This window comes from Gymnoscopelus braueri (assembly GCF_963280865.1).
Source record: "Gymnoscopelus braueri genome assembly, chromosome: 21".
In the NCBI taxonomy this organism is placed as follows: Eukaryota; Metazoa; Chordata; class Actinopteri; order Myctophiformes; family Myctophidae; genus Gymnoscopelus; species Gymnoscopelus braueri.
The window spans coordinates 16,813,680-16,826,080 of NC_137623.1; the positions used below are offsets into that span (position 1 = coordinate 16,813,680).

The window sequence follows — 12,401 nt, forward strand, 5'->3', positions numbered from 1 at the left end:
AATGGCCAGTGATTAGCGGGCAGACAGACACCATACTGTGTGTTTTTCTCTCCCTGCCTCTCTCTCTCTGCCTCCCCAGCTCACTTCCTGTGTACTGTACTGTACGTCCACCCCGACTGGTCCGTTTGTACATATTCAGAGATAAATGAACTCTCTGGATTGTACTGCACGCACAGAGCAGTGTTAATCACGGCAGGGAGTGGGGTTGAACGAGTAGTCCTAATTAGGATTTGCATGGCTGTGTTGAGCTGGATGTTGGTGGTGGGTATAGGACGGGTCATTTTGTGTAGAGGTCAAATGGGTTTGGGCGAGAACTGACCGTTGTGGGAGCTCACTATACGATACGAAACGAAGACAAACGGAGCAGATGGTGTATATTATACTGTATATCTCTATATTTATCTATCAATCTCTCTCTCTTGTCTGATGGAGGAAATCCGATAAAATAATGAGACATGAATTAAGCGGTGCCAAATCCTCGGTTAGCGCTGACAGTCGGACTGTGTTACTGACCTTAATCGGAGTCCTGCGAAAGACAACTGACCTCCCTTCTTCCTTCTGTCTCCACCACTGCTTGTTCTGAAAGGCGCTTTGTAAATAAATGTGCCTGGCCTTACCCTGTTAATTATTTGAAAGGTGAACTGACGAGGCCAAGCAGAAGGAAGATGCAACTCCTAATATTATTGGTGTTGGTGCTGTGTTGTTATGAGGTTAATGTGTTGTGTTGACGTTCAAACAGAATTGAAGGCTACATAGTTTTGATAGCTAGCCAACAATTTGTTTTGAGATAACAGCTTTATTTTTGTCTAATGAATTATTAGGGGCACGGTGGCGCAGTCGGTAGCGCTGTCGCCTCACAGCTAGAAGGTCCTGGGTTCAATTCCCGCCGGGGACGCTGTGGGCGCTGGGGGCGTGTTCTCTCCTCCGCGTCATCAGTGCCCATACCCTAGGTGGGGTTGGTGAAAGGGCCTTTCTGTGTGGAGTTTGCATGTTCTCCCCGTGTCTCCTAGGGTAGTTAATACCCTCACAAAAACATGCAGTAATCCTGGTCACTATACTGCCTCCCCCTGGTCAGCCAGGGCGCCTGATGGAGGAAAGGAACTGGTTGGAATAACGTGTTCCTTCCACGCGCTACGTCTAACCAGGGAACCTCCCCCCTGTCGGGTGATAAGAAGCAGCTTGCTAGCTCTCATGCATTGAAGGAGGCATGAGCTTCAGCTTGGGCTCTCCCTAGGCTGGCAGAGGGAGAGTAGCGCCCAGGATTACATAGGCAATTGGCACTGGGTGGAAAAATATGGGTTACAAAATCGTGGGATAAAAATTATAAAAAATTAAAAAAAAACTAATGAATTATTAGTCTGGGTGAGGTAAATACACAACTATGTGAAAAGGACATTCATTGATGTGCTGCTGGCTGTTTTCTCAGTTTCATGATATTGTTGGGCCGTGTACCTTGAGACTTTCTTTAATACGCAGTGCTTTCTCTCAGTCTTGAGTTCCAGGTGTCCTGAAATGATTAGACAATAGTGGGTGATTACAACTTCCATTTTTGGTATTCTGTATTTCAATGTTGATGATGCTGTTTGATTTGAAGTGGGTGCACCAAACAAAATTCCGTTAGGTGCGATGTTTATATGCAGTGACAATAAACATCATCTTATCTAAATGATCTTAGACCGGCTGGTTTATTTATTGTATACATGTTTCTTCGTGCATTATGAGCCAGCTCCCTTGTAAACTACTTGCTTTTTTTTCTTTGTTCTGTTTTCTATGTCCAAAAACACGCTTTTGCAGTCTGGATTCATGCTATGCGTTTTAAAAACGATGGTTGTTGTTTGTGTGTTGCAGGAGAAGATGACAGCCTCGCTTTTAAGGGCAAGGTAACCGTGGGCGACATCTTCAGGAAAGATTTCAAGGTTCATGACCCTGATGCCAAATGGATAAACAGTGAGTACAACGCTTTCATGGAATGGCATTCGGCTTGCTGCTAAGTGCTAACTTGCAGTGGTTATATGTTGGCTCTGTACCGTTGTTAACCCATTAAAACTGGGAACACATCTGTGCAACCACTTTAACCATTATGTTATACTATGGCTTTTCAAAAATAGCAGATATACAAGCTCATGAGCTTGATAGATCTGCTATTTTTAAAAAATCATGAAAATGTGTGAAAATCTTTGAATATATATATTAATATTTTTAAAGCGAACATTTGTAACTCAAATCTTTGCTTCTTGGGGGTCCCTGGAAATACATATTTTTTTAGATGGGAGTCCATGGCCAAATACATGTCCTTTTTGGGGGTCTGTGACATGAAAAAGTTTGAGAACCAGATAATATAGCAACATAAGTTTTTTTCAAAAAACTGTGAGGATGTAGAAGAGATTTATAGAATCCCCAGAAGAAAAGATTTTTTAAAAATGTTCGCTTTAAAAAACATATATTCAAAGATTTGCACACATTTTCACGATTTTAGAAAAAATAGCAGATCTACAAGCGCGGCACTCGGTGCCGCGCTATGCGCTTGTATATCTGCTATTTTTTGAATAGCCTAAGAAATCTGAAAATGACTCGGACACGTTTCCCGGCCTTAATGGGTTAATCATCACAGCGAGAGGCTCGGGCTTTGTCGACACTTTCCTCCCAGAATAGCTGTAAAGGGAACCATTTGTCAAACACGACAATTAGAGCTACAGTGGCTGCACTGAACAAAAGCGTTTTCTTCCCTTTGCTTTTTTTCCTCCTCCCCTGTCTGTCTCGTCAACATCAACAATTGTTGCTCTTTGCGTGTAATTGCGTGACCTCGCTGCCCGCCCGCTTCTCCCACACAATGGTTTGTGCTTCAAAAGCTTTATAGCTATGTGTATCGGTTGTGCGAGCGTTTCTTTTTATCAGTCAGTTTGCTGTTATTTTTTTGCTCAAGCACCTGCCCCGACGCTGGGTGTGGATGATGTGCACATCGTTCTATTCTTTTCATCGAAAGCTACCCGACGTGTATCATTTCTCGGTGGTTATTAAATACGTATCGTCTCTGTCTGGTGGAAACCTCATATACTGTACTTTGGTATCATTTGGTATCAAGCTCACAGCGTGTCACTTTGTGCCGCAAGCTTGTACATCTGCTATTTTTATTTTATTTTATTTTATTTTTTATCCCACGATTTTTTAACCAATTTTTTTCACCCAGTGCCAATTGTCTTTGTAATCCTGGGCGCTACACTCCCTCTGCCAGCCTAGGGAGAGCCTAGAGCCGAGCTCATGCCTCCTTCAATGCATGAGAGCTAGCAAGCCGCTTCTTATCACCCGACAGGGGGGAGTTTCCCTGGTTAGACGTAGCGCGTGGAAGGAACACGTTATTCCAACCAGTTCCTTTCCCCTCCATCAGGTGCCCCGGCTGACCAGGGGGAGGCAGTATAGAGACCAGGATTACTGCATGTTTGTGTGAACCCATCGCCAAATGAAAAGGAAAAACAGCGCCCTCTGCTGTTTTTGACACCACCACTTGGCTCTGGGAGGAAGTCGACGTAGCACCCGTGCGCAGGGAAACCGGGGTTTTGGTCTGCCTTCAGCCTTTCACTTCCGGTGGTGCGACTATGTTTTCATTCCCACTAACAATATTTCTACACGGAACACTAACACCACTTCTCCCAGAGAACATGGATCGTTTGGTTATAAGCCCACTTGTTTCTATGATGAAAGAGCAAGTTAAAATGTGAATATCTTTCCGTGGTTTTGTCTGCTCCGAGGACGCTATTGTTAAATGAGTTTTGGTTTGTTACTAGTGGGGAAGGATCGGCGGACACGTAAATCCCGCCCACTACATTTATTTGATTGGGTAAAGCGCTGCCTGCTTCCTGATCTGAAGGCAGGCCCACTTGTAGGCCAGTGCGTACGCGATATGACGAACCCCCCCGACAGATTCAAACGCAGAGCAGAATCTGTTCTTGAGAGATTAGTGTGAGGGTGCCTACCCTAGGGAACACGGGGAGAACATGTAAACAACACACAGAGAGGCCCTTTCGCCAACCACACCTAGGATATGGGCACTGATGACACGGAGGAGAGAACGCGCCCCCATCTGCTATTTTTGAAAATGTTGAAAAATGTTGAACATTTTGACAGAAATCTTCTCTTCTGGGGGTCCCTGGTACAAATCATTTTCAGATGGGGGTCAGCTATGCAACATCTACCACCAAGTATAAATCAGATATTATTAGTTCAGTCATCCTGTATCTATTCCCCCATACTGCAGTCAAAACTGCAGAGTGTTATACTTTACTGTTATAACTTAACTGTTATGGTTTTTAGTATTTATTTTAAGCAAAATAACGTCTCTCCACAGACTTCTTTCAGCAGCAGGTCGGCCTCGTTCGTTCTCCTGTTTGATGTTCGGAAAGAAAGGGCATCTATTTTTCTCCCAATCGTTCCTCTTGGGATGGATCACAGGTACAGCAGCAGTTAGTTGAGCAAGCAGTGCTGTTAAAAAAATATAATTAGAAATACTGAGACTTGCGGTGGCTTCATCTGTAGGCTCTGCTTTAGTCAATTCTCCCGCGTCGGGTGTAACTCCAGCCGTATACTGTCAGTGTTTGGGGTCAGCCACAGGTCACCATATGTGTGCCGGCTGATAAGCTCTGTCCCCGGCGACCGTTTGTGTTCCTGTTGCTTGCTGTGTGACCCACAAAGCCGTACGCAAATCTTATAACGGCAAACACGCCCAGCCAACTGCATACGGTAGTGCACATCTGGAAGCAAGCATCTGGTCCTTAACCCTTTAAGACCGGGAACGCATCTTTGTGTCATTTTGAGATTTCTTTGGGCTATTCAAAAATAGCAGATATACAAGCTCATTGCGCGGCACTGAGTGCCGCGCTATGAGCTTGTAGATCTGCAATTTTTTTTTGCTAAATCGTGAAAATTTGTGCAAATCTTTGAATGTATATATTTGTTTTTAAAGCAAACATTTGTAACTCAAATCTTTGCTTCTGGGGGATTCTACAAATGTCTTCTAAATCCTAAATTTATTGGAAAAACATATGATTTTATGCCAGTGGAGATCAAACTTTTTCATGTCAAGGACCCCCAAAGTTATATGTATTTGGTCGCGAATAAAAAAAAAATAGCAGATCTACAAGCTTGTATATCTGCTATTTTTGAATAGCCAAAGTGTAAAATAATGCTTTTTAGCTCGAATCTAAAAATGACACAGATGCGTTCCAGGTCTTAAAGGGTTAATCTCCTCGCCAAAAAACATTCTCACTCCTTCTGTGTGTGTGAAGCCAAGCCGTCGATACAGAGGCTGCACGTGTTGCTGTCATCAGCAGAAGGCCCAGCTATACGTTATTATGTCGCCTTGATGAGCTCATTAGTGTTCGTTATTAATAGCAGTTCTATTCCATTATATACAACATCGGCAGCCGTGAAATGAGACTTGTTATTAAGAAGCAGACATTATACAATTATAGCTCACTGGCATGAAATGGGGAAAAAAAAGCTCCGTCAAGCTTTCATTTTGTGTGAAACGTTTGACGGTGCCAGCTTTGATCTTAAGGTATTATTTTGGTCTTATTAGATGCAGCTGACAGGTAAAACGAGAAAGAGAGAGAGAGAGACAATATTGGATTATTTAATCTTAGTTAACATGTCATATTTTTTTTACCTGGCTTCTGTGATGTGACATATTGCGAATGCCACGATCCCGACCATAGCAAGTGCAATTATTGGCTTCAGGACACGACAGGCTCTCAGATGGAATTCTCCTTTAAAACCTAGTTCGGTATGGATTTATGTTTTCCCCTATCCCTGGCCTTCTCTAGTCATTAATCCGTTCCCTGGAGGCACGCTAAATATAGCCTCTAGAATCCTTAATGACACGCATAAGGAGGCTAGTTTAAGAGAAATGCTTCTCTTTATTATGGTCTACTATTTCAGCCAATTACACCGATATCAACTTTAATCGAGCATAATTCTTGTTATACAGCTTCTCGTAAAGATCGTCTGGTTATCCGGTAGAGTCTGTGCGGATAACCGGCCGGTGTGCAACCTTAGCTACGGGTGCTAACATTAGCTCAGGGGAGGGTGATCACTGGCACACTGGTGTGAGAGAGGGGATTGTTCTTTTAAAATTAAATATTCAAAGATAAATTAAATCCCTTCACATCTGTATGCAAATTACATCCTGCTCATAATTCTACATTCATTCAAACTCTGAAATCTGACTGGGGAGGCTTAGAGATAGGCGGAGTCTTATGTAATGTGATGTGAAAGAAAATATTTCTAAAGAAGAAGAAAAAAATGTTATGTGTCTACTCTGGACAATCAAAATCTGTTGGTCAATCATAATTCAACTTAATGTTGATATGGCACACTGATTATCAAGAAAATAAAAACATGGCACATTTGTCAAAAAGGTTGCCGACCCCTGCCGTAGACTGTGATAGCCCGTATAGGTCACAGCTGATCATTTTGGCCTCATTGTGTGTACGACTCCCTCTCACACGCGGATGTGAGCAATGCTCCTTAGTTGTGTGACTGTCATTGTAAATCTTAGTGGTTCAATTACTACAGACAGATGGAAGCATTACTGTAACCACCAACGTGTCTGCATCATTCCCACACTGCTGTGATGAGCCCAGCAGGGGCTCTGAGTAGCTGTATGGTTGCCATTTTAATGGCCACTCCTTGTTTTGTGCCCCCACCCCGGTGCCACAGGCCTCGATTTACATTTGTTGATCATGCTGAGTCATTTGCCATGTGGGAACAGGTAAATAGACAAACCGTATGGCCTACCTCAGTTTTTTCCACCGTATCTCCATGACTTTGATAGAGGTTTATGACTGTGATTTAGTTGTTTAGCAGTTGCCAGTTAAGCTTATCAAAGACAAATACAATGTTGTTTGATCTGCGTTTGCTATAACCACACCAGTTAATAAAGGTAAGAGGCTATGTCTATTGTTCACATTAGTATCAAAGTAGAATAACTGAATTGAGGTAGGAGACCATATCTACAACAGACTGGCCTGCTACAGCATTGTAGTGAACATCTTGCCCCCACCCCCTCCTCCTGCAGCGTCTTCACTAGACACACTTTTGGGAAGCTAAGCAGAGGATAGGCTCAAATTCTCAACATTTCACAGAGGGTAGGCTCGACAGCACTGCCACAGGCCTATACACCAAATACGCATTTGTCCTGACTATATTCACTCATAATGATATGAGTGATTATAGTTGATCAACAATATAGGCCTGTGGCTGGCCTAGTAGTCTGGCAGCCCCTGAGGTGGGGCTGGGAAATGTGATCTTTATATACGTATATATATATACAGTAGATATTTTTTTTATTGGTCTAAAATATTGTCTATATACATACATTCATGAAACCACCTGCTGACCAGCTGTTAGCATTGGGCATAAAAAATTGTTATAGGTGGATATGTGACCATAACGCTCTATTGTAAAAAATAGACTAATTGGACCCAGAAATGTTGTTTTCTATTTACTTTTATTATTGAAATGTAATCTATAGGCCTATTGTATGAAAATAAACTTTGTTGCTAAGAGTTGAGTGTTGAGCAAATGGCATACTTAGTCTATTTTTGACCCCCTGGTACCCCCCCCCAGGACCCCACTTTGAGATCCATTTAGTCATATGCCATATGAAAATGCAGCAAGCAGGTGTTGTTTCAAATCTAAAAAGGAACACTTTGAAAGCTGCACATTTCAGTTCATCTTTCAGCCATCTGGTGTCAAAACACTAAGAAAAGAAATAAAGGTCTGAAAAGTTGTTTGACGTTAACATTTCACACAGCTGACGTTGCACTAAATAATGTTCAGGAACAGGAATAGAAGAGGCTCCACTGTGGCTGGCTGATGCAGTACTTATGCAACATCACTGCAGGTTTTCGGGGGACTTGTGTTGCAGCTTAGCCTGTATTTCCGTTCACAGTTGGCCTGTTCTGCCTATAATGAGAACACAGTGTGAGAAGTTGAGAGTCAGAGCCTCGCTGCCAGCAAGAAGACAGGTGACGCAGATAGGAAGGTGACGATTGCCATTCCCGTGCTGTAGCTGACAGGTTGCAATAATTAATATCAGTAGGATACACTGTTTGCACGGTGACATGGCTGCACGAATGGGCAAACAATATCGTCTCTGTCGGGTGGAAAACCTCATATGTCCAAAACTGTTACTTTTCAGGGTTCAAATAAAAAATGGCAAAAGTAGCAGATCCACAAGCTCAAAACGGTTTCGAGCTTGTGGATCTGCTACTATTGATACTTTTGTGTGACGCTGTAGTGTGATCAAGTAGGGCGTTAATTTGCACAAAAAAAAACACACAAAGTTAGAAGGAGATGAGAGGTTTCTGCCCAACAGCAACGATATGTTTCCCACAGTAAGCGTAGAAGTTACTTACAACTTTACAGACAACACTTGAAAACTTGGAAGAGGACATTTAATCATCAAGTCTGTGTGGCAGGGTTCATTAATTGCTGATGGTGCACACTTCACCCATTAAGGCCTGAGGTTCCGATTCTATAAATGTCTTCTAAAGCCTAATTTCTTTTTGAAAAAACTTATGTTACTACTATGTCAGTGGTTCTCAAACTTTTTCCATGTCAAAGACCCCCAAAATGATATGTATTTGGCCGCGGACCCCCATCTCAAAATACTTTGTTCCAGGGACCCCCAGAAGCAAAGATTTGAGTTACAAATGTTTGCTTTAAAAAATATATATTTGAAGATGTGCACACATTTTCATGATTTTTCAAAAATAGCAGATCTACAAGCTCATAGCGCGGCACTCGGTGCCGCGCTATGAGCTTGTATATCTGCTATTTTTGATTAGCCAAAGTGAAAAATAATGTTTTTTTTCCCCTCAAAAAATGTCGCGTTGCAGGTCTTTATGGGTTAATTAGTGCAGGGGGAGCACTAATCCACAGTGTACTTATGCTCTGATTGGCTGCCCGGGTTGACACGAGGCAATGTGTCCACCAAAGTGTCTCTTCCGTCTTCCCAGCTGAAAACGCACGGCGCTCGCCTAAAAAAACACTTCCAAACACCCAGGTTGAAAATATTTCAGCTCTCGGCAAGCAGATAAAAAGGCAAAACACGGCGCTCCCGTTGTGAACAATTAGAAACATACAGGAAATAAAGTCTTGGTGGACACGGCCCCTAGTGGTTGCCCGATTGCCCGGGGCAAGTAAAACAAAAATATTCGCGCAAATGAAGTCTGCTCTCTGGCTGTCCAAACGGGCAAAACATTTTTTGGCGATGTTTTTAGGGACTGGGAATGGAACCTTCTTTTGTTTGCTATTCACAAAATGTAAGATTAATCTGTCCCTAAAGACAATCAAAAACGCATGCACCAGCTGAGCAACGTGAGCGAGCGAGAATAAGTGATGAAGAAGGCATTTGTTTCAAATTGGGACTACCCTGACCTGCCGTGAGCAACGGCGAAACTGAGCATTGATGTATTTTTCACCCCTCACATTATCCGTTCAATATGTCGAGTGCGTTCATGGCCGTTTCGACTGACAACAGCCCTGGGTATATAGGCAACCTTGGCCTAACGAAGATCCACTTTTCTAGTTTCAGCTAGTTTCGACTTCTGCCTGGGCTTCAACAGGCCCCCGCTGTTTGAGAGAACACCGTTCTAGGAAAGCAAACCCGCCATTGAGAACAAATATTTCGTTATCTCTCCTCATGGAAAATGCAGTTTCTTTGTTTTCCTCGTAGTGGTAGTGTTTAGTAACCACCTAGTTGTCAGAGGCCTCGTTTAAACGGTTATACAGTGTACTTTTGTTTCACTTGTGTACACTCGGCCTTCATTGGAAGTCTATTGTGGCTGTGCCTCCTTCAAATCCACAATTGTCATAATTCTCGGTGTCCTTGCGTTCATGACATATCCGGCATATAGACTTACAATCCTTTGAATTCACTTAGGCGTCTCATCACAGAGAGTAAAGAGCTTAGCTGTATTCAACACTGCTGAAAAGCTGAGTGTTTTGCCTCCCATCAAGTAATTCAGTTGTGCCAAAGCCATAGTCCTCACCTCTTTATGTTTGTTTAATTACTCAAACTTCCCGAAGCAAATAGGCCTATGTACTTTTTGCTTTCAACAGTCACATGGCATTAATGCCAAGCAAGAAAATATGGAAATAATGATTTTCTCTCTTGCAAAAATGTGCGGCTGCCTTGCTTTTTATTATAGTATTTTATTGAATTCACAGCTATAGACCGGGCTGTGAAAAATGAAGCAAGGGACTGACCTTGATTGACTTTGCTCATAATGATGAATCATGTTCTGAAAAACGCAAGCTGTATTATGGCCCTGGGAGGTTTTATATTTTCTAGACTTTATTTATTTTGACGGGCTCACCATTTGTCTCTTCTGTCGCTCATTTGTTTGTTTCTACTGCTACTGCGCTCTGACCGCCTGGCGCGTTGTCCTATTAACCCCTTAAACCCCACTATCCTTATCGTGGGGATCTTTTTCGATCGGCTATTTTCTGCCAAAGCTTTCCCCACAATAACAGAAAACAGAAAAGACTCCAGTATAGACCCTTTAGGGACTCCACTCAGTGGTTAAACTGTAAACATTTATAAAAAGAATGGTTCGCACTCAGAAAATGGCTATTTGCTTTAATTGTCCATCGTATTCCGGCCTGATGAATGCCGCGGACGGACGGACATTGAATACATACAATATGACGGACTATTAAACCAAGCAAACAGACCTTTTCTGAACGTGGCCCTTTACTTTCATAAAACGTCCCTTCATCCATTCATCAGGTAGCACGGAGGTTGAATTCAAATTGCACAGGACTCATGGGCCATTAGACTCATGGGCCATTCTTTTCTAGAATTCCTTCTCTGATCAGCATCCATCCATCCATCCATCTTCAACCGCTTATCCGGAGTCGGGTCGCGGGGGCAACAGTTCCAGCAGAGAGCTCCAGACCTTCCTCTCCTGAGCAACATTAGCAACTTCCTCCTGGGGGATCCCGAGGCGTTCCCAGGCCAGTGTGGAGATGTAATCCGCCCATCTGGTCCTTGGTCTGCCCCGGGGTCTCCTCCCAGTGGGACGTGCAGCGAGGACCTCCCTAGGGAGACGCTCGGGAGGCATCCGTACTAGATGCCCGAACCACCTAAGCTGGCTCCTTTCCAAGCGAAGGAGCAGCGACTCTACTCCGAGTCTCTCCCGGGTGACCGAACTTCTCACCCTATCTCTAAGGGAGATGCCAGCCACCCGTCTGAGAAAACTCATTTCGGCCGCTTGTACCCGCGACCTTATTCTTTCGGTCATGACCCACACTTCATGACCATAGGTGAGAGTAGGAACGAAGATTGCTCGGAAGACCGAGAGCTTTGCCTTCTGGCTCAGCTCTCTTTTCGTCACCACAGTGCGGTACAGCGACTGCAATACCGCTCCTGCTGCTCCGATTCTCCGGCTGATCTCCTGCTCCGTCCTCCCCTCACTCGTGAACAAGACCCCGAGATACTTAAACTCCTTCACCTGGGGCAAAGCCTCATTCCCTACCCGGACTGCACAATCCACCGGTTTCCTGCTGAGAACCATGGCCTCAGATTTGGAGATGCTGATTTTCATCCCAGCCGACGCACACTCGACTGCGAACCGATCCAGTGAGAGCTGAAGGTCCCGGACCGATGGTGCCATCAGGACCACATCATCCGCAAAAAGCAGTGACGCAACCCTTAGCTCACCGAACCGTATACCCTCTCCGCCACGACTTCGCCTCGAGATCCTGTCCATGAAAATCACAAACAGGATAGGTGACAAGGCGCAGCCCTGTCTGAGACCAACCCCCACTGGAAAATAATCCGACTTACTGCCGAGCACACGGACACAGCTCTCGCTTTGGGCGTACAGAGATTGGATGGCCCTCAACAAGGTCCCCCTCACCCCATATTCCCGCAGCACCTCCCACAGAAACTCCCGGGGGACCCGGTCATATGCCTTCTCCAAATCCACAAAACACATGTAGACCGGATATGCATACTCCCAGGCCCTCTCCAGGATCCCTGCCAGAGTAAAGAGTTGGTCAGTTGTTCCACGACCAGGACGGAAACCACATTGCTCCTCTTGAATCTGAGGTTCGACTATCGGCCGGACCCTCCTTTCCAGTACCTTGGCATAAACTTTCCCAGGGAGGCTGAGTAATGTGATACCTCTGTAATTGGCACACAACCTCTGGTCCCCCTTTTTGAAAAGTGGGACCACCACCCCAGTCTGCCACTCCCTCGGTACTGTCCCAGACTTCCACGCGATGTTGCAAAGACGTATCAACCAAGACAGCCCCTCAACACCCAGAGCCTTCAGCATTTCTGGACGAATCTCATCAACCCCCGGAGCTTTGCCACTGTGGAGTTGTTTAACTACCTC

The 12,401-nt window shown here is 44.3% G+C and overlaps 1 protein-coding gene across 1 annotated transcript in view; it reads left to right on the forward strand.

The window, feature by feature from the left end:
• The window catches only part of LOC308077210 (A-type potassium channel modulatory protein DPP6-like), a 154,097-nt gene that overhangs the window by 56,444 nt on the left and 85,252 nt on the right, over positions 1-12,401 (forward strand). Inside the window, exon 3 of the mRNA XM_080417820.1 lies at positions 1,849-1,947. Within this exon, the coding sequence (XP_080273946.1) occupies positions 1,849-1,947 (99 nt within the window). The remainder of the gene's footprint in view (positions 1-1,848; positions 1,948-12,401) is intronic.